This window comes from Amphiura filiformis, chromosome 19 (assembly GCF_039555335.1).
Source record: "Amphiura filiformis chromosome 19, Afil_fr2py, whole genome shotgun sequence".
NCBI classification, from domain to species: Eukaryota; Metazoa; Echinodermata; class Ophiuroidea; order Amphilepidida; family Amphiuridae; genus Amphiura; species Amphiura filiformis.
Window position 1 is genome coordinate 40,870,694 of NC_092646.1, and position 23,447 is coordinate 40,894,140.

At 34.3% G+C, this 23,447-nt stretch overlaps 1 protein-coding gene across 1 annotated transcript in view; it reads right to left on the minus strand.

Moving 5' to 3' along the window:
* The window catches only part of LOC140141304 (phosphatidylinositol phosphatase PTPRQ-like), a 177,717-nt gene extending 154,571 nt beyond the window's left edge, over positions 1 to 23,146 (minus strand). Inside the window, exon 1 of the mRNA XM_072163131.1 lies at positions 22,949 to 23,146. Coding sequence (XP_072019232.1) covers positions 22,949 to 23,033 — 85 coding nt within the window. The 5' untranslated portion in view covers positions 23,034 to 23,146. The remainder of the gene's footprint in view (positions 1 to 22,948) is intronic.
* Positions 23,147 to 23,447: the final 301 nt, after the last annotated feature.

Below are 23,447 nucleotides of genomic sequence, written 5' to 3' on the forward strand. Positions count from 1 at the left end.
TACTCTGCAGTTGCGTGGTCTTGAGTAGTATGATCTGGAGTAGCATACCTTGAAGCAGCATATACTCTGGAGTAGCATCCGTAAATCTCTATAACGTCTTTCTAAAGTTCTTTAGGCCTATTTGTACCTCATGGACTCGGGTTTTATGTGTGAATTCCAGACGTATAAACACCTTAATTGCGCAAACTACGTATTTGGAGTGCATTGTCATGTTTTGATATGTTAATGGAACAGAACTGATAAATGAGTGGAATAAATAATGTAGGCCCTATACAGAAACCGCAATGTTGTTTGGTGGTTGATATATCACAATATTTTGATAATAACATATTATACCAGTTGTTGATACGGATACGACATGGTATGGGTGATTAAACAGATAAACAGAAGTGTACTTCATATGCAAAGTAAATAACGATAATGACAGGGTGGTAATAATATATATATATGATTTATGGCGCGTTTTAGCAACCCGGGTTTTAGTAATTACAAAATACGGAAGCTCTGAAGGGTCAGCTTATCACTTACTAAGTGATAAACTGGTAAATGGTAAACACTAAGTTATAATCTGGAGTAGCATAATTTTGTAGTAGCACACTCTGGAGTAGCACACTCTGGAGTGCACACTGTGGAATAGCACACTCTGTAGTAGCACACTTTGGAGTAGCACACTCTGTAGTAGCACACTCTGGAGTACACACTTTGGAGTAACACACTCTGTAGTAGCACACTCTGGAGTAGAACACTCTGGAGTAGAACACTCTAGAGTAGAACACTCTGGAGTAGCACACTCTGGAGTAGCACACTCTGGAGTACACACTATGGAATAGCACACTCTGTAGTAGCACACTTTGAAGTACACACTCTGAAGTAGCACACTCTGTAGTAGCACACTTTGGAGTAGCACACTCTGAAGTAGTATACTCTGGAGTAGCACACTCTGGAGTAGCACACCCTGGAGTATTATGCCACACTCTAAAGTAGTATACTCTGGAGTAGCATATTCTGGATTAGCACACCTTTGAGTAGCACACTCTGGAGTAGCACGCTCGAAGTAGTACAGTCTGTAGTAGCACATTCTATAGTAGCACACTCTGGAGTAGCACACTCTGGAGTAGCACACTCTGTAGTACCACTCTGGAGTAGCACACTCTGAGTACACACTCTGGAGTAGCGTACTTTGTATGTAGTAGCACACATTGGAGTAGCACACTCTGAAGTAGTATACTCTGGAGTAGCACACTCTGGAGTAGTATACTCTGGAGTAGCACACTCTGGAGTACCACACTCTGGAGTAGCACAGCCTGGAGTATATGCCACACTATGAAGAAGTATACTCTGGAGTAGCACATTCCGGATTAGCACACTCTAGAGTAGCACACTCTGAAGTAGCTTCGTAGTGGCAAAATGGATAGCCAATGAAAGTTAATGAATGAGGACATCACTCAAAAATTGATATGCTCACTGAACCACACACTTACTCACTCACCCCTTCATTCACTCTCAATCAAGCAAGCAACATATATCAACCAATCAATCAATCAATCAATGTCACCGATTGGCCAGTAAGCTTTCAAAAATCAGGTAATTCAGACTATATATTAGTAAACATTACCTTACAGTTACACACAAGCTTCTTGACATTCATTGTATTTTTAACACTGAAAATCGGATTAATATTTCAATACAAATATTGAGAGTAGTCGCCAGAAATTCCATATTTCGTGTTCAAGTCTATTGCCAGGGTATAACCACCTCTTCTATTTGCACAAAAACAATCGCCATTGTCATCAACATGCAGTTTGCTTCCCAGGGATTCCCAATAACCTTGCCATGTTAGTATTAGCCACTCAACCGTACAAGATAATATAGCCCTATGATTTATTTTACATGTTTTAGTCCACTGTCTGTATTCACCAAAAAAAAATGAAAAGCGCAGTGATTTATAGTGCGCTACGCACAGGTGCAACGCCTCGACGTTGATCCACAAGACTCAGCACACTTTACTTTACTTCACCAAACACTGTTATAATTCCAATACTAGGCATGTTTGTACCCACTTTAATGCTTTTTTCACGTATAATTCAAAATGATAAACAACCAACAAAAATGGAAAATTTGAATTTTTTAAACAAATTATGGAAATGTTAGTTAAGTGGTATCGACTGTATAATTTATAGTATGCACTAAAATCATGAAATGGTTAATATCTGAACTTCAATAGAATGGTTAAAACCGATGCAATTATGAACGATAACCATTATTTGGGAAACTTTCGTCTTTTGTTAAGCTGTCTATTATTACATGTTGTGTCTGCAAATAATACACGAAAAGTACATTTGTAAGTTAAATAAAGTCTTCAGTTATTTTCTGTTGACAAAATCATCGATTGAACGGAAGTTTCTGTATACAATTTTCCAAATACAAGATAGCTTGTTCAAATTGCGTTATTGCGTTCTTCTGTAAAATTTGTCATTTCTTTTGTATTATTCTTTAAAATTTTGCAAGAAGTTGTATGTATAACTGCTAGCATTTCTGTGGCATGTTTAACCAAATGACATAAAAATGATAAATGGTACGGAAATACAACATCGCAACACTTAACATCATGATGGGAATCTGGCCGATTGCGCTATTCCAGTTGAAATCCACACTACCCTTGTGGTAGATTTCGGAAATATATTCCACAGAGGGAGTATGTTTTTCAAATATAATTGGTCAGGGTTAATTATATACTCCCCATGTCATGATGTATTATGGCTTTACCTATATATCTTCCACAACTGGAGTATTTCAAACAGGGGCGTAACCAGACCTGACCTTCCGGGGGGGGCAAGATTGAAAAATTTCCCAATTCTTGACCAAAAGTCGCGAGCGGCATGCCGCGGAGCGTTAAACGGGTGGGGTCCAGGGCCCCCTGGTGGGGTCCAGGGGCAAAGCCCCGGCGGGGGTCAAGGGGGCGGAGCCCCGTGAAGCTCCTGGTTTTTGGCATATTAGAAGCTAAAAATCAGTGTTTCAGAGTACAAATTTCAACTTCCTCTTTCTTTCCTTTTCTCTTCTCCCTTCCTTTTCTCTTCTCCCTTCCCTTTTTTCCCTCTTTTTTCTTTTCTTCTTTCCCTTTCTCTTCTTCCTTTTCTTCCCTTTTTTTCTTCTCCTTCCCTTTTTCTTCCTCTTTTCTCTCCTTCCCCCTTTTCCCCCTTCCCAATTTTTTGCTCTTCTTCCCAGTTTTTTTTTGTGTCCAGGGGGGCAGCTTGCCCCAGCCACCCCACTGGTTACGCCACTGATTTCAAATGAAAGTTACCAAATTTGTTTATCATATTCAAAACTCATACTCCCTTAATATGGAAGACTTTAGCTAAATCTTCCACAGGGGAAGTGTGGATTTTAAATGGAATATCCCAATATGGTTCTTGATTACCTTAAACCATCAGACACAAGAATGAATTTAAAACGCTGGCGTGTTGTAATCGTGCTATGGTTTTGGTTAAAACGTTTTAATAACATTTAAATGACGGGTTATATAAAGGTGATGAACACGTTTTTAAAACGTTTTATATCATGTGGAAAAATACACTACAACAATATGATTAAAAACAAGTTGTTCAAATGTTATTATAAAATACGTTTTGCAAACACTTTTGCAAACTACTTTGCCAACAAATAACGTTATTTTAGAATGTTTTGCGAGGAGCTTTCACAAATCTTTTTAACTCGTATTAAAACGTTTTATACCCTTTATATAACCCGATATTTATACGTTTTCTGTAAAACATTTTGTGTTTGGTGGGTTAAACCAATGCAAGAACAATGTTGACGTGGTTGGAGGCACGCTTTTTGACACAATAAGCCAATTGAAGTCATTGTAGTTGCCAATGTCACGTGTTTCAATTGGAATTTTTACAAGTTCAAGAATGTGAAGTAATCATTCTTTTCTTATTCATTTGATTATTTGATTGAATAATAATAATATTTCTAATATTTTATATACAATAAACATGTTTTGTTCCGGTAAAATGTAGGTCTGTGTCATATTAACATTTTATCGTTTTTTTACAGCGAAAACAATCCCAATTTTGTACTGTAGATAACAAAATATTTTCACAGGTCACATTTTTTTTGCACTAGCTTATCTTCTAAATGCGTGTCCGTGAAGTGGGTCTTCAGTATGTCTGTCCAGCAGTCACAAATTTACCACTCTTCAAAATAGTCGTACAAGTATGATTATCTGTACATGGGACTGATTATTTAGCTGGTGAGTCCCCTCCAAAGGACGGAATACTCAATTGGTTCATTTCCCCAACTGCCAAGATTCCAGTGAGAGACCACAGACCTGACTTTGAGCTTTTCAAGATACAGATGTAGCATGCACACAGTACAACCATACAAGATTCAGATTCCCACTTTTCGCATTGATGCAGTAGGCCCTATTTTTACTGCGCCATCAGACTCAGAGCGCGATCTCTTTCGTGCAGAGGAGTTCGTAGCATCAATTAAGGTGGTACTACACCCCCTGATAAATTTTGTGACTAATTTTGCATTTTTCTCAAAAAATAACTATCACTGGTAATAAAAATTATGTATATTATAGGGGCAAGGAATCCAATTACTTAACTGAAATTTCAGTGATTCAAGACAAGTTAAGACAATGTTAAGAAATGAGGTACATACTATAGCGGTACCTCTTTTCTTATCATAAATAACGTACCGTTTGAGTCACTGAAATTCGGTATAGTAACTGGATTTCTTGCCCCTATAATATACATAACTTTTGTTACCAGTGTGTAGTTATTTTTTGAGTAAAATGCAAAATTCAATTCAATTCAATTCAAGAAACATTTATTTCACAACTTCAATAAAACATGATATAATTACAAATGCCAGAATTAGCGAAACAATATCAGTATCAAAATTAGTCACAAACTTTATCAGGGGTGTAATAAACCAGAGAAGATGAGTATACCCATTATACAATATAATGGGATGTTAGTAAAAACAGACATGAACATGATTTCGATTAAAATGGACTGATAATGAGAAATAATTAGTTCCCCATCATCAAGATACATCCAACTGGAAGTATTTAATAATAACCATTACTATTATCAGCCAGCTGATTATTAGCAGTGCAGCGGTTAAACGATACGTATAGGGCCTACTGCATTGCCCCGAAAATCATCATTGACTTCGCAGATTATCTCAGTTTCAAAACTGCTGGTACCGGTAATGCTAATGTATTTCTACTCATATAATGTATTTTTCATATACAAGTAGATTCCAAATATATTGAAAAATTATGAAATTTTACCAAATTTGTACACATTTGGAAGGAAAAAATGGGATTAAACATTTCGCGGCATAAGGGTTTGTTATGTGTCCATCACTTATATTGGACAATAACCATACATTTCCACTACCTGCCCTGGGGCAGTTTAATTATTACAACAATGTTTGCCTAGCTTTGATTTCTATACTAATATTTTAATAAATTCATTGAGTAGCTATGCATGTGGTAAGTTTACTTTGCATTTTGTAAATCTAACTGTATAAAACATACAAAACCCGTTTACTTACCTTGCAATATATACCTATAGAGTGAAATTCGACTATTCAAGTTATGCGAATTATTATTTTTGGTTCAGGGCGATTGATTGAAACAAAATGTTGGATTTTTTTAATGTCTGAGAGACGAATGATGTTAGCCCTTCAGTTCGCTAATCCGAAAAAAGGTTCGCTAGTCCGAATATAAGGCCGGAATAGAAATTTCACTATTCCGAAAGATAAAATGGGGCCGTTAGTTAGGTGTAGGGTTAAAAATAGGGTTATGGTTATTTAAGGTCAGGGCACTAATGAGCTTTTGGGCTATCATAAAAACGAACCTTGGGACGCTTTATACACTCATATTTTTCTGTCCAATTAATTTTAACATTTACGTAAAAAAGGATTGCAGAAATGTTTCACGAGTTGGCATATAGATAAACCGTATGGCAGAAATGACATTCTGACGCGCCTATACGAGGGTCATTCAAAAAGTTCTGCCTCCATCATTACATCTCTGTTATCTATATTGAAATTACCGATGATTATTATACTAAAAGTTATTTGATGATAATGTGATTTTTGGTTGTTTAGATATGTTTGTTAAAGCGAATACAGATACGTTGGAAATGGTTACAAACTGAAGCCAGAAATTTAGTAAGCATCATATTGTAGCTTTGGATAATCTCCATAAAAATGTTTTTCAGCTGCAGTTGTCCAATTACTCAGGATAAATATTTTGTTCCTACTTGAGCTCACTGACATGCCTTGGGACAAATACAAAATAAAACACGTTTGAGAACAAAACATAGAAGGGTTCAACAGACACACAAATTTCAACTACACCATGCACGTTTAAGGGTTATTTGAAATTATGTCCTTATTTTAAGTAATGTGTCATCATCTTGACGTGGAAATAAGATGCACAATTTAAATATATAAACCTTGTGCTTGCAAAATACAAAAAATACAAAAAATAAAAATATTTCCAGAAATAAATGTGTAATGATTTCCACATAGATGTGGCCAACTTTTTTTATTCAAAATTAGCATTTCTTTTCAGATTCTTTACGACGTACCAATGCATATTTTCATCAAATTATTTTGTAGTCAAGATTTCAGAGTATAATCATGGGTAATAACTTCCTGGCACGTAAGATAACAGAGCTGAGATGTGATGATGGAGGAAGAACTTTCTGAATGACCCTCGTATCGCGTATCATATGCTCGTATATAATTTGACATGCAGCATTCTTCTCTAAAAATATGACATTTGGAACAAAGCCTTCATATTTATTTTGGCCCCAATCCAATATTATTACTGCAGAAATATCTATGCAAATAAAAACTTGCTTGGATGGATGCCAGTTCCACGAATGTTGTATAAATTATTATACTCATCGCATCACCACATCGGGGGCGTATACTCTCTAAATGTAAAAGAGTGAATTTCCACTCTTTCAAGGAGTTGAACGAAGGACAACCAACCCGTTTTTGAGTGGAAAACACTCGAAAATGAAAGAAAGTACATTTTCTTTAAGCAATATTCGCTCTTTTGAACATATTACTTTTTTCAATCATTTTAGAGTGAAATTTTTCCACTCAAAAAGGGGTTGTCCTCCATTTCACTCTTTTTTCTACTCCTACCACTCGGAGTACATTTAGAGAGTAGTTAAGGGGTACTACACCCATTGATTTTTTTGCATTTTTTGCATTTTGTGAAGAAATTACAAAAAAAAATTGGACAAAGTGGTATGCAAAATGAAGGGCAAATCTTCTCGTTTTATTGGTGGCATCGGTATCAACGTAGCTTACATGCTTTTAAAAGTAGAAGCCAAAAGGTGGTACATCACTGATGATTTAAATTCACTTCATTTTGGAAAGCTTAATATCAACGGATTTCGTTAAAATTTTGGATATGTGTTGCTAACACGTTAGGGAAATAAAGTTGATATGTAAAATGGGAATAAGTGGTTCCTGATTTCTTTTATGACTTCATGAACTTGGTGCTCCACAACTATCAAAAAAGGAACTGGTTAAAATGCTTCTATTTTCAATGTTGAGCTATATTTTGTATTTTTAAGTTGCGACATTATTTCACTGAAACTTAATTAAGCCATAGGTAACAGGTTACCACAACCATACTACAGCAATGTTGAAAAAAATTGTATTTCTTGTCACCTATACCACCATATTGGGTAGTTTTCCGTAAGCTTAGCTTTTGTGATTTTGGTAACTATTTTATATTTATTTGTGAAATCCATCTCAACTAGGCATCTAAATTGTACTCACCATTTACATCCCAAGGTATATTAGTATATCCACCTTGCACTTCTCGATATATATCCAGTTAAAGACAGAATATCAAAATTATTCCTCATTATGATACATTTTGTATCACAGACTCTCACATGTGTATTCAAAATTGATGCTTAAATTTGACCTGAACCAATTGACCTATAACCTGACATACGGTGACCTAATAGCCTTTTCTTCTCCTAACAACACATCAATAACAACATCAATATCAAATTGACTAATGACTATGCATCTATTGTGTAAGTGTTTATTTAATTTATTCAGTGTTATATATTTTGCAAGCACCACTAGATTTTCTATAGAGAGTATAACAAAGGATTTAATGTATTCTATTCATGTACCCTACTTGGACATGTTGAAAAGAATAAATTATGGTTTGTTATGAAACACGCATCTGAGTTACCAGGATACGGTAAACAAAAAATATACAGGGCTAAAATGACTTACTATACAGTGGTTTAAAAACACCTTTTTTATTTATTTTTTTAAAATTTTGTATTTCACATGATCCGTGCATATATCGCCTCGCTATAAATGAAAAAATATTTTTTTAGACCAATCAAACCAATATATGGGTGTAGTACGCCCTTAAGGGGAGGAATTGCCCCTCTCCCACACACAGATCATTTTTCAGGGATAAAATAGGGACGGCAAAGAGTATAAAGTGTCCTTAAAATGACTAAAGATGTGACTAAAATTGACAAATTGGGACGAACATTTGGTTTGCCCCTCACACTAAAATCCTGGCTACTGCACACATACATGGGGAAGGGGGAATTTTCCTCAATTTATCATTTAAAATCAATTTAGGAATTTTAATAAAGGTTAGCTTACAGAGTATCAGCATTATTTGCAATGCAGGCTTTATATAAAACGTCTTTGAAGCAATAATATTACTATTTGTCAATTATTTGTCTGTTTTTAATCGAAACAAATTATTTCCACTAATTTTGATACGATAAATATTCGTCAATAGCGACAGTCCCAATCTAAATTAAGCAAATGAGCATGTTTCAAGAACTTAATTCTAATGTTTATCGGATTCAAGCACGGTAATTATGGCGTCTTGCATTTCTAAAAGGAAACAACAATGATTGATAAATTGGATATTAATCACATGAAGCTCAAAAATCCTTGGCCAGTCATAATAAACATCTCAAAGAAAGTAACTACCCCCCCTTAAATAATGACCATTATTCCAAAATTGGGGATTGTAGGCCTATTATTACAAATCTGTAAAATGCGTTGGAAGCAGAATTTATTTCTGCACATTTTGACACCTCATTTGTAGCAATCGACTAAATATTAACGTCACAGCGTACATTTAAAAATTTGAAAGTTGCAGTAAATTCTATTGATTTTGCATTCAGTGTAATGGAAGGAAATCTGTGTAATGATATCTGAGTGTTTTTGTATTGTTAAAATTTCTATAGTGCAACTTTCAAGTCTGGACCTCACTACATTAAATTGACCGGTGTTTTATTGTTTTCTGGGCTATCGTATCAAATGAGCTCATTCTTGAATAATGGCCATTATTGAAGGGGGGGGGGTAGTTACTTTTTTTGAGATGTTTAGTTATGCTGTACTATCGAAAGGCTTGAAATATGATTTTCGTGTTTCAGAATCCAGCATCAATTTCATAATTACAAAAGTATAAAATGCCAAAGATTTATCGGACCGAAATAATTTAGGCCATTATTGCCAAAACATATAAATTGGTCGTTTTGTCTATTTTGTGATGAAGAAAATTAAATTAAAGTGGTGAGTAGCTCATCTGAAAGCATTCGGAATGTAGCACTCTTCTAGTCTGGCCATGAAAAAACATTGTTTGCTTGCCCTCAAATGAATTTTCTTTTTTTTTACTTGCAAACTCTACTGCTTGTATAATTAAGGCTCAAAATAAGAAAAATCTGACCATTTTGGTGTCAAAATGAATAAACTAACATTACAAAACAACTAAAATGTTAAACACAAGCTCTAAAATGCATTTCTTTAACATCTTCAGTATGAAAAAATTTGAATAGAAAAAAAAACTTTTTCAGGACTTTCCAAAAATAGGGTCGGTATTCTTTTGTACAGTAAATAGAAGAAAAAAAAACGTTTTTCCGATTTCCAAAATTAGGGTCGGTCAGTTGAGGGCAAGCAAACATTTTTTTTTGGGCCCAAGCCAAAAACCTGAAAGTATAGTGTCCGCACAATGTTTTATTGTGTTTTCTTTATCTCTGAGACCTACCGATTTAGAATCTGGCGGGTGCCACCCTGGCCCCCTTCAGCATTTGAAATAAATGACCCCAAAATATATGGTCTTGAGGAAATGTCATAAAACTTGGACTTTTTTATTTGGGTAATTTTGTATGCATGCTTTTTCAGCCGACAAAAGATTACCCAAATGAAAGTACGCCCTCTTCTTTTGTGCCCGCCATACTTCAAAAAGGCTTAGGCCTATGGCTGGCACACAGAGCAACAGCAGTGCATGCGCAATTGCGCATGAACTACCAAAAATCTCCCATTGGCCACAAAAGTACTCATTGCATTTATATGTTTACATGATGTGACTGGATACGATTGGATTCTGAAACTTTATAACGGATGCCTATAATTGAAGACCGAAGTAAAAAGACTAGTTTGCGTATGACAGCCTGTCAACCAGACCAAAAATGCCGTACTGCGCAGGTCAGTAACCAATCACACTGCGCCTTTGCCCTGACGTCAGACGCAAACTGGTCTTTTTAATTCGGTCTTCAATTATAGTCTTGTTGTAACAAATGGAAGCCATACTTAATTTAAATTGACGTATTTTCATCAACAACATGAACAATACATGTCAGGCAAACAGATCGGTGCTTCCTTTTAATGACGATGTTGATTGAACAGTACATGAAAAACATCAGCCACTCCCTTGTACACGCATTCATCTTGATGAAGTTCATTTAAAAGTGGGTTTATATTCTTTTTGGAATGACTGAATTTCTACTGACATGAGAAATGATGAATTACAAATGTTTTCATTTTCAACATTTGGGCTATTCCAGTTGAAATCCATAAACACCCCCTATGGAAGACATGACCTTGATCTTCCACACAGGAGTGTGAATTTCAAATGGAGTTACCTGAATGGGTGACTCCATTTGAAATGGGCTATTCCAATTGAAATCCATACACCCCCTATGGAAGACATGACCTTAATCTTCCACACATGGAGTGTGAATTTCAAATGGGGTTACCTGAATGGGTGACTCCATTTGAAATTTACACCCCCTGTGTGGGAGATTAAGGTCAGATGTGTATGGATTTTAACTGTAATAGCCTATACTATATGGAATAATTTCCCAATCACGTGATGGTAGGCCCTAATGATCACTAAGATGAATTTAATATTGAAATCAACAAAACATACGATTAACTTTTGAACAAAAATTATCATCGGACTTCGGAGTTAACATCAATAGACAGTGCTCATCTTAGGTTCCAGCCAAAGGGTCCCACAAGGATCTGTTCTTGGTCCTACACTATTCTTGGTATATATCGATGGTATTGCAAATGGGATAAAATCCAACATCAGATTATTCGCCGATGATAGTATCACTAATACCCGCGAAATCAGGATACCTGAAGATATCATCAGACATTGCAGCAAGATCTGCAAGCTGTCTCCTCATGGGCTGACAGATGACAAATGGCATTATGTATCGAAGTGTCAACATCTTGCCATCACCAAAATGCAGCCACCTCTCTTCAATGTCTTTTAAGGGTACACGATGTATTGTTGGTTGAAGCAACCAAAAAAATTGATTTTCATTATCTTAATCAATGTATTATTGAAAAATAACACTTTAATATTTTGCAGTAGTTCATTCTACAAATCATATACTTTGAAAACTAGTTTGATTTATTGTTGTTAATGAGTTATGTACGTTTTACAAAAGTGTTGTTGTTTCAGCCTTCTTTGCAACATAACTCAAGAGCCACAGGACCTACAAAACTATATCTGTGATATTTGAATTCTTATACAAACTCGCTATGAAATGATCAATGCAATTTTTGCTAAAGCTCACTACCATTCGCAAGATGCTGTGAACTATCAAATTGCAACAGTTTAAAATAGTTGCTTACCTTAAGAAGCATTATTAGCGCATTCCCAAAAGAATATAAACCCACTTTTTAACGAACTCGTACATTTTCAGGTATGTCAAATTTACATTATTTGCCTTCACTCTTAGTAAAAGGAGAGATAAAGACCTCCATACCAATATGTCCCTACATTTATCTATACATTATTTGTATATTAAGAGTACTCAGATGGTACTTCAAAATTTCAGTCGATTATCACTACAACTCGAATACTATTTGATGGTAAATTCAAAACATAGCTTTTGTAACTTTTATTTACTTCCATTTTGTTAAGAATGGCGTACTTATATAATGGAAAGAAATTGGGGTGAGTTTGCTCATTTCAAGGGTACTAACAAAACATTAAAGTGGCTAATGTGGCATTGTTTAGTGGCCTGTGCTTTAATGGTTATAAGTCTTGGTAAATGGAAAAAGGCCTCTTTTTTAATAACGGAAAAGTGAAAGTTGGTAGGTGCTTGAAAAAAAAGCTTTGGTAAAGATAAACATGCAACCTATTTTTACACTACAAAAGAAGAAAATTGATAACTTTTTGGGGGGGGGTGATAAATCAAATATCTGATATCTGCAATTATGGAATGTTAGTTGGTCAATTGGGTCTGTATTATTGTCTCTTTTCTGATACGTGTTGGATGTGTGTATGGGGTATACTGATTTCTTTGGACCCCATTAAGAGCAGTAGCATATAAGACCCCTTATTTTAAGGTCTGAAACGTCCATATAAATATCTAGCGTTTTGAGAGGTACCTCACTTATATACTGGCAGGGTGGACATTGGGCTTGGGGAAAAAATGAGCATGTATATCCCAAAGGGGAAAGTGTGGATCCCAGAACTACACAAGCTATTGGTAGGATTTACAAAATCACATTGTTTATAAAGGCGACAACAGGAATGTATAAGCGGATTGTGTGGAATGGGGTTGGGGTGTGTGCGGGTGTATAGGGTGTGCGTGAAAAAAGTAAAAAGGATATATTTCATTCATACAATAATTTTGCTTGTTCAATTTTTTTAATGGTTTCACCGTATATTCTAGATAATGAAGTTTTATAATAAAGATCGGTACAAAAATCTGATGCGCATTAAACATACCCTATTATCGTTAAGAAAATATTAAACATGTTAAAACTAATAATGTCTGCTTTTAGCTCCCAAAGGCCAGTGCAGTTAAAACGTTTTATCTTTTGCTATTGACGTAAATGCTTGCCCTGATGAATAATTACCGATTAAAACATCCCGATTTAGCCAGGTATCCTAAACGAGGACTTCAGTCATGTGATCATATATCCTGAATTACCATGACAACGGTGAGACACAATAGTCTCATGGACAGTACATCGATCACTGTATGGTTTCACCGTCTCACAAAATAAGAAATCTCATATATTTTCAGTGTCACCAAAAGCAACCATTAAGGTGTACAATGACAGTCCCCTACTACTTAAGGTGGTACTACACCGTTTGATAAATTTGTGACTATTTTTGCATTTTTCTCAAAAAATAATAACACACTGGTAACAAAAGTTCTGTATATTATAAGCTATTATAGGGCAAGGAATCCAGTTACTACACTGGAATTGTGACTCAAGACAAGCTGTACATTATTTATGATAAGAAAAGAGATACCGTACCACTAGAATGTATCTCATTTCTTAACATATATAATGAGCCACTTGTCTTGAATCACTGACATTTCAGTGAAGTAATTGGATTCCTTGCCCCATAATATACATAACTTTTGTTATAGTGTGTAGTTATTTTTTGAGAAAAATGCAAAATTAGTGACAAAATTTATCAGATGGTATAGTACCACCTTAACTTAAGTAAGATGCCTTTGCTTTTATGCTTATTGGGTCTCTGCCTCCCAAATATTCCGTTTGCAGACTTTTTTTTATTACATAAAAGCTAATATTGACATAAATGTACATTCTTTTTTCCACTGACAATAATTCTCAAGAGCATCCTTGAAAATACTAGGTGAAATTTTCTTATTTTATTTTAACTTTTCACAATGATATTTATTTGAATGGGATTATACAAAAATACTTAATTAGTATTAACCCAAAGAGCGGGTCAGTGGGTCATCAGGAAGGCTTCGCAATTTTAATTTAATTCAACGAGCCGGTTCAGTGGGTCATCAGGAAGGATTCGCAATCTAAAGACAATTTTACACTGATGATGCGGTATTACTCGCACATCCCAGCAAACACAAAACGTTTTCGACATTATTCGTCAAAGTTGGAAAAGGTTGCCAGAAAATGTTTAAATGTCAATCGGGTTATATAAAAAATTTTTTATTTAACTGCGAAGTATTCTAACATAATGTTATCATAAGCGTTGACGAAATATTTGGCAAAAATGTTTAGAAAAAATATTTTACAATAACATGTTGTTGCAATGTACCTGTATTTTCAAAGAAAATATTTTTAAAACGTTTTTAATGTTATTAAAACACGTTTTTACCCAAACCAAAATTCGAATATACTGAATATAACCCGTTTAAAATGTTTTATGTTTGCTGGAATGTATGCCACCTGCAGAAATTCCCCCGGCATTTGTATTTTGCTTGTATTAGCAGTAGTGAAATTGAGCAAACTCTTAAGACGGATTTTGCTTGCTTTTGGTCCAGATTCTTTTCAAGTCTATCTGTTCGATAAATAGTTGTAATGGTTATTTACATGGGATGTTTGATCTGCTGGAGTACAAACACCTACCTACATATATTTTCTTCTCTGCTTCGTTTGGCCCCAAATCATGTAAATTGAAAGTTCATTATGGATTGCATTGCAAGGAGTTTTGATGCAGGGAATTTTTACAGCTTTTTGTGATCTATGTGCCTTGGGAATACAATTGTTATACAATGAATTTATTATGTGCATTCGTCATGATTCGTGACATATATACCAAAGCTCATGTAATGTTAATGTAAAAGTATGTTCATTGTCACTTTCATCAGATAATCGCACCTGATTGACAAAAAGAGATCCAAGAAAGAACATTTTATTACCCTCTTAGAAAAACGGTTCTTGTCTATATGTGGAACCTATATCTTAAAAATGAAAAGAACTCAAAATGGTTCTTTCCGACCTTTCTAGAACATTTATCTGGTCTAAAATGATTGCATAAAATTCGATCCCTAAGTAGCCAACAGTAGGCCTAGAAGTTTATAATCGTAGTTCCCTCCTTTCTACTAGAGCACCATCCAAATTAAGGATATCTGATGTCAATTGTCATTCCTTTTACTATACCTGATTCTATAACATAACAAATCTCGAGGTTAATTGCACATTATATTTGGCCACCCTATACATGTCCCACATTGGAAGTTTAATGGCATAGGTATGTTAATTAAAATACGTACAATTGGCGTATGTAGTTGATCTGTGAACTCACTAAATCTTGCCTAGTAATCCTAGGATTGATCCCCGGGGTTGATCCCAACTTGAAAGATTAAGACCGTGCAGAATTTAAACTATTGGGTATTTCATCTCCAATTAACATTTCATTACTATTTCACCTCTTTTTCCATGATTAACAGGCGAAGTTCAACCCAATCTTCATAGAACGATTGAAGTATTAACCCTGAACATGAGGAAGTCGACTTAACGGAGACTATTTTGCAAAATTTTGAACAAAATCTCACTTAGAAATTCAAAATATTGCCTGCATAAAAATGAGTGAAATCGTGCTTAGAATATTTCTCCCGCGAAACTTAGGCTCTCACCCCTTTGCTTTGTTATATAAGAGAAACATGTAAGAGCTTCTTATAAAGAACTGAGATGTTTGGGAAACTACCAACATCATGCCCTTGGAATCCCATCAATTGTTTGCCTCTATTTACTCTATTGAATCGCCTTTAGAGTTCGCGAACTTGGTAACAAAGCATGCTGTAAAGTAACGAAATAGCATTTCTACAATCCTGGTTCTAATAAAAAGCTTATTAACTCCCTCCAAGCGGGTATCGACTGCAGACGACAAGTTTCAACTTTTGTTTCAAAATTTTAAAAATTTAGAATTGTACATTTGCATGACCATATTTGGAATCTGCATGAAAAATGCATTTAAATGAGTACAAACAAGCCCAGTATTGCTTCAGAGGCTATTAAGGTAGCTCTTGATATTTTGAGAAAATATTGGAATTTTTATAAGCTATAGCTGGCACGCAGAGCATTAAATTAAGCATTGTCGGATTTTAGCTGCCAGCAAGGAATTTGATATTTTTTCGGGATTTGGATACCGACAACATAAGGTGAACATGTTAAACTTTACACTATAATGAGTTTATTAATCTCAGTTCTAAATGCATAGTTCCATACTTTCTATTCACAAATCATAGCTCAAAACGTTACATCATGTTATTGACTATGAGTTTTAATACCCAAGACATTCAAAGGTCATTCTGAGAGCTGTATAATCATATTGTGGTTAAGGAACTGCGCCTTTAGATTAAATTGGTAGAATTATATGCTATTTTATTAGATGATTTGAGGTAACCTACAACATGACATTTGAATTGCAAAACATTTCAGATGTTGATCTGGGAACATTATAGTATAGGCCTACGTGATACCAATCGATGTTTGACAGTTTAAGACCTATAAACCTATTTAAGTCAGTTGGGGCCAACAAGTATAATTATTGATAAGTACATAACCTACAGCGGGGTGAAGGTCTTTGGAAGTGAATGTTTAGGCTAAACTTTTACACACGATCGATTTTAGGAATAATCAGGTCATGTAGAACTCTTAAACAGGAAGCCCGTCTGGTCAGTTCTCCACAGAAGAACTGACAATACACCTGTTACTTTGATGACAGACAGAACAGAATTTACATGGATACATTTTATTCTTATCTAATTCCCCAAGGAACTTGAACCAAAAGTGGGGCTTTCACTTTAAGAGCATAAGAGAAAAGGCTATTAACATAAATAATTGCGTATCACTCCATCAGTCATGCTACGGCACGTTCTTTAGATGTGCGTATGACCGTCCCGCATGAGAAGATGTGAAGCACGTCTTCACATATTCTCATATTTTGAGCAGGGAATTGAAGTAGATGGAAAGTGGTCAATCCAACATCTATTGAATTATAATCGTAACAATCTATAGAAAGTACGTACCAAAACCTGAAAAATGTAGGTCTTTGGAGAAAAATCTATATCTTCAATATGAAAGGTCAAAATTGATGGTCGACTTTTCCTCCCAGCTACGTACACTTAAAGTACATATCATTAGATTTATACAATTTACTTCGAGGACTGTTTTTCAAAAATATCAATTTTTAATCATTTGCCATAAAATGTGTATTATATCGCGAATTTCAAAAAAATCAAAATTGTTGATATCAGAAAGACATTCCTCGTAGCCTGATGTACTCTCAGTCTCAGGTCCCACAAAAATTACTGTGCAAACGTCGCTATCCGATCCCTTAAATCAAAGTAAATCTGGTTCTTGCATTGCCGGTTATTGTTGTGTTACCGTAAAACTTCGATAATAAGCATATGTTTGATACTTTTTCCATTGTGTTTCTTTTAAATTTACTAAAATCTATAACACAGATATTTATAAATTAAAAGAAAAAGGGAAAAAGTTTACCCGACTACCCTAAAAATTCGTTTTTGTCCGAACAACTCGTTAATAGGCACATATGCTTATTATCGAATTTTTACGGTATTATCATCGCATTATATATGAATCGTCTTCAGCTTTGCATGCTTTTAAAATTTTATATAACATCTACTCAGTATTGCTGCATTTATGACGACATGCGACTTATATCCCAAATATAAATGTCATTCATTATTTTATTTAAAACAATTTAATGTCATTATTGTCAGCATTAATTAAAGTTTCTAAATTAGATATAAAAAAACCATTTACTCTAAGTTTGTTAATAACATGACATAGGCGATCACTTTCACCATGTACCGTTCAATATTATTAACATCGTTCATTAATAATCGTGTTCTCATAGGTAGCTTTAAGGTGGTACTACACCCCTTAATAAATTTGTGACTATTTTTGCATTTTTCTCAAAAAAATAATAATACACTGGTAACAAAAGTTACGTATATAATATAATTTATAGGGGCAAGGAATCCAGTTACTACACTGGAATTTCAGTGACTCAAGACAAGCGGTCTTGAAAAGAATGTACACATATAATGAACCACTTGGTTTGAATCACTGAAATTTCAGTGAAGTAATTAGATTCCTTGCCCCTCTAATATACATAACTTTTGTTACCAGTGTGTAGTTACTTTTTGAGAAAAATGCAAAATTAGTCACAAAATTTATCAGGCGGTGTAGTACCACCTTAATTCTCCCTAAAAAGATGAAAACAATGACACCAGAATAGAAAGTTTGTAAGCTCCGTCTCACAAGCTTGGTGTCACAATTCTGCACAAGCTTAATTATGGAAATTATGGAAATTGTGGAAATTATAGAGATATGGATATATAGTTGTCACTTATTGTCATTTTTGAGAAACTTAGCGCGCCACTGCATACAGGTAAATCCTTGTGAAATTAAGCGGACAAAAATCTGAAACTATTTCCTCATTGTTTGCTATAAAATTTTGTTTCAAATAATGCATTATAATAAATACACAACTACAATCATAAATATTCAAGCAGACTTAAACTGCATAATTCGAAAGCTGCATATGCTACTATTTCCATGATTATAGCAAACCTAAATTTATTTGCTCATTCATAAAATTCAATGTACTTGTTACAACAGGAGAGGAGGTTTCATAATGCCGGTATCGCAAAACAATCTTCTCATTTTTTAATAGAAATTTGTCCTATTTGACAAGGGAAACTTTTCAAATAGGGATACAGCGGATTTCTGTTCAAAATGACTGGGATATTCAAATTTGCCCAAATTTGATGGCCAGAAAGACAAGACCCTTGGATCATCGAGATAAAAAATATTTTTATCTCGATGCTTGGATCCCGGCTTGGATCCAGCAACAGTTTAGAATGTTTAGAGACCGGTGTGTGGTCCTCCAAGCCAGTACCGTATCACCTGTATGGATAACTAGCTCTCAGCCAATCACATCAGCCTTGGTACATAAATTTCGCCTACTAATATTAATATCAATTCAAATTGTCATGATTAGGACCATTATAATGGAAAAGCAGAGAGAAGGTGCCGAAAATGGTATTTTTAACGTGATAATAATATCCAAAGAAGGTGTTATAACTATTATATGATTATCAAAATGATATCACATTCACAATGGGAACGGGGAAGATAGTGACCATAAATTGGTGAACAAATACTTGAACTAAACGATAGGGACAAAGGAAAACTCCATTTCGATAAAGAAATTAGATTGATAGTATTTATAGGTTTTAATATTTAATGTATAGGCCTATCCATGATAGGTTTTTCTTGTTAACAGCTTATTTCCCAGGTCTCTCTTCTCCCTACTCGATCCTGATTTCAGAAAAATACAGCACTGATTTTTTGGTATTAAAAATATTTTTTGCTTTAGTTAGTTCTAACATGGCAATAAAAGTAAAATTTTTTTTAAATATTTGGTTATGAAATCATTGAAATGTATTTTCCAAAAATTAGAATGCATTAGTCGTAGTACAAGTCTTTGGGCTTGAGGGATATGTCACAGCATACGAAAAACACCCTAAAATGCTTCTTTTGGGCCCTTATTTCCAAAAATTGACCAAAATATTAAAAGTTGACTAAATGATTAGGATTTAGCTATGTTTCATTTGGCAAAAGAGGATAATATCAAAAAAAGAAAAAGAAAAAGAAAAAAAGTGCTGTATATATTTTTCTGGATAGGGAGTAGATTATTTTTTTTACTAATTAATTACTTTTCTACTCAGATCTTTGCTCTCACATTTACTTTGGCATAAATCACAATGAAATGCTCTTAGGTTTTTTGACTTTAAAACGTTGAACATGCTCGATGTTGTTAATGTAGGCCTAGTAAGTATAGGCCTACATGGTAAGGCTTTCTGGTATATTATACGGTAAGTAGACCTACCGTGTAGATATGAAATACTATGGATTTTATGTATGTTTAATTATTGTATTGCATTCTCGTTATGATATAGATTTAGACACAACCAGAGAGTGCTTTATTGGGCATTTTAGGATCTCTACTGCTTTTCTGTATACAATGTAAACATTTTGCTGTCGTCTGCATTATTGTAATTACTTCAGTTGTACCCTCCTTGACACCCCATGCCGTATAAAAGTCCCGGGGATAACAGCCCTTGTTCGACCGAAAAACTGTTGTTATCTTTTGTTATAAAAGCTATATCAGTATGTTCCTACATATAAGAAATTATTGATAAAGTTATCTCGGTAAAATAAACTGCGATTGATCGTATCGATTAATTGATTAAAAATATATTATTTTATTGATGAAATACCTACTACGACGTTTCATTGACTGTTATTTTACTGAATGGAGATATCAACCTCTCCACCACATATAGAGTTCCCAAGTTATGTTCCACTATTAAGGTTATCAATTATTTTAAACTGTTGTGATTTGGTAGTTCACAGCATCTTACGAATGGTAGTGAGCTTTGGCAAAAACTCAATTCATAGCGAGCGTGTAGAAGAATTAAAATATCACAGATATACTTTTATAGGTGCTGCGGTTCTTGAGTTACGTTGTAAAGAGGGCTGAAACAACAACACTTTTGTAAAACGTACATAACTCATTAACAACAATAAATTAAGCAAGTTTGCAAAGTATACGATTTGTAGAATGAACTTTTGCAAAACATCAAGGTGTTAATTTTCAATAATGTATTGATCTAGATAATGAAAATCGATTTTTAGGTTGCTTCGACCAACAATACCTCGTCTACCCTTAAAATTCCAAATAAATTTTAAAAACATGGGGCAATATAGGCCTACAAACAAGGGAAGAAGCTTGCGCATATAACAAAACCATTAAACTGACCATTTGAAAGTTATATTTTAATGGTTGGTCATCCCATATATCACTGACTACATATAAAGTTATAATTTCATAACCGTATAAAAATGTAAAAATAGAATAAAATGGCAGTAAAAAAGGGTCACATATATTGTATTTTTGTTTCAAAAGGTCACGTATATTATATTTTTGTTGTTAACATCTTAGCTTACATATTTTTTATTTGATTTCATATGTTATTGATCAAATTTACAAGGAAATTAATTTTTTCGCTAATTAAATTATCTGAAACTTTTTAATGTGTAACATGCATATAAAGCACTCCAAAAAACAGTATCTCGCACACCCACTGCACACCAGTAAACACTTACAGAAATCCAATACGACTCGATATACAATACCCATGATATTAATTATAATACCACAGAAGATACATGTTAACTTCGATTTAAAAAAAATGATTGAAAACTGAGGAAGTTCAATCTGAAAGCTTCCTTACTAAGAGCACTATTATATAAATGAAGATGACCTTGAGTTTGGTAAAAAAAATACATTTAAAAGATGCCGCAATTTGCGCTGCAGGTGCAAATGCAGAATTTATGATTACAGGCCTAATGCTTTTAAATAGAATATTATGTAGATTTTAATGGATGCATGCGACAACGAATAGCATCAGCATGGACAGGATAGGTCAATAATTTGTTTATCACTGTTTGTGAGATGTACTCACACAACAAAAGCAAGATTGTATATGTTATTTGGATCCACAAATTGTATTCTTCAATTTGAATGTTTTATGCTACTGTAGTCAAACACGAATCGATACGTAATTGGGTGTTTGATGTGGCTGTTGTCTTTTCATGTAATGGCGTAAAGCAAAGCTAGCAAAGTTTGTAATCAACGGGAGGTTATATCTAATAGATGTGTGGCAAAAAAATTAGACTTTCTTCACAACATTAACATGCCATCGGTAAAAGATAAATTCAAATTAGTGGTATACAAGTCATGTATGAAGAAGAAAGTGGATTCCGATTATGATTGTGCTTAAAACAAGCGAAATTTACAAAGAAAGAATCCATACCATATTCTTATCCACCTTGTTTGTTTGTTTGTTTGTTTGTTTGTGTGTGTGTGTTTTTCGACAATCTATATTCATGATATTCATATTACATAGGCCTAATTAATATGGTAGTAGATGTTCATATAAGACATTCGCGTGTACACATAGCTTTGATTCTGAGCAAGGTCATATAACAGTTAATAAGGTTAGACTTCGGAGCATTAATCTAATTGTTGTCAAATTTGCCTTGAATTACACAAATGCATAGGCTAATACAAATAAACAAACAAGTAAGTGAGCAGCTAAACAGAATTCTAGCTGATACAAAGAACGAAAAATGTTACCCTTATTCTGTTAATTCAAATAATTTTTAGAAAGAGTGATGCTATCATCTGATCATTAAAATTAAAGCACAATGTCAGAATATACTTCGATCGCAAACATAAACTTCTAGAACCAAAAAGTTGAAACCACACTAACATTATGAAACTCTGCAATACACTAATGCTATCATTGAAATTAATGTCATACTTCGATTGCAAACAACCACAAAACACAGGAGCAAATAATTATTACTAACAAGCTTAGTAAAACGCTGCAAAAGTACAATCATCGCTAAGACTGAAATCCTACAAAACTGTAACAGTTATCCGAAATCAGAAGAAACTATAGCTTCACATCTTTAAGAAACTTTCTGACCAGAAAGTGAATTAAAAGAAAAAGTAATATCCTTTTGCAGAAAAACCTGTAAAATGGTATATGTTTAACCATTTATTTCCATGGTTTAACCTCCAATGTTTACAACTTATCAGGAAACTGACAGCAGTACAATGCATTGTAAATATTACCTATTTAATAGTTAAAGTCAAAAATACACAATATTATTATTTACACAAAATTCTTTGAAGCATGAAAAGTCTCTCACGGCCTCAATAATGAAAAACCAATGTGGCCTTGATCGCACGTTCAGGATATTTAGAACTTACCTGCACATCTATTGATTAAAATCCACACACAAATTATCCGGAGTAAAATCCTCTTCCGAAGTACATCCGTGAGATAAAATTCCATTGTTTTAAGTAAGATGCATGCATATCTCCACAAATAAAAATAATTATGACATATTATTGATGAGAGCTTATTGCAAAATATATCGGTATATTGCAGCTGAGCTGAGTCGTCCGTTCAGGATGACGACTTGTATACAAATAAATGAAAAGGGAACACCGCTACTGCACAGCTGATGCGGAATTGAGCAGACGATACTGTTGCTAGTTTTGGAAAAGTTGTTTTCCTAAAACGACCTCCTCCTTTGATTCACTTAAATCATTTCCCATGACAATTTACTGCTTCTCTAGACTTCATTGTGACACTACAAATAGCGCTATTTTTCTTCAGCGTGAATATACTCGATGTCTTTTAAGCCGAATCATAATTATAGCGATGATACAATTTTAAATCTAGAAGCACTGCATATCTTGGTAA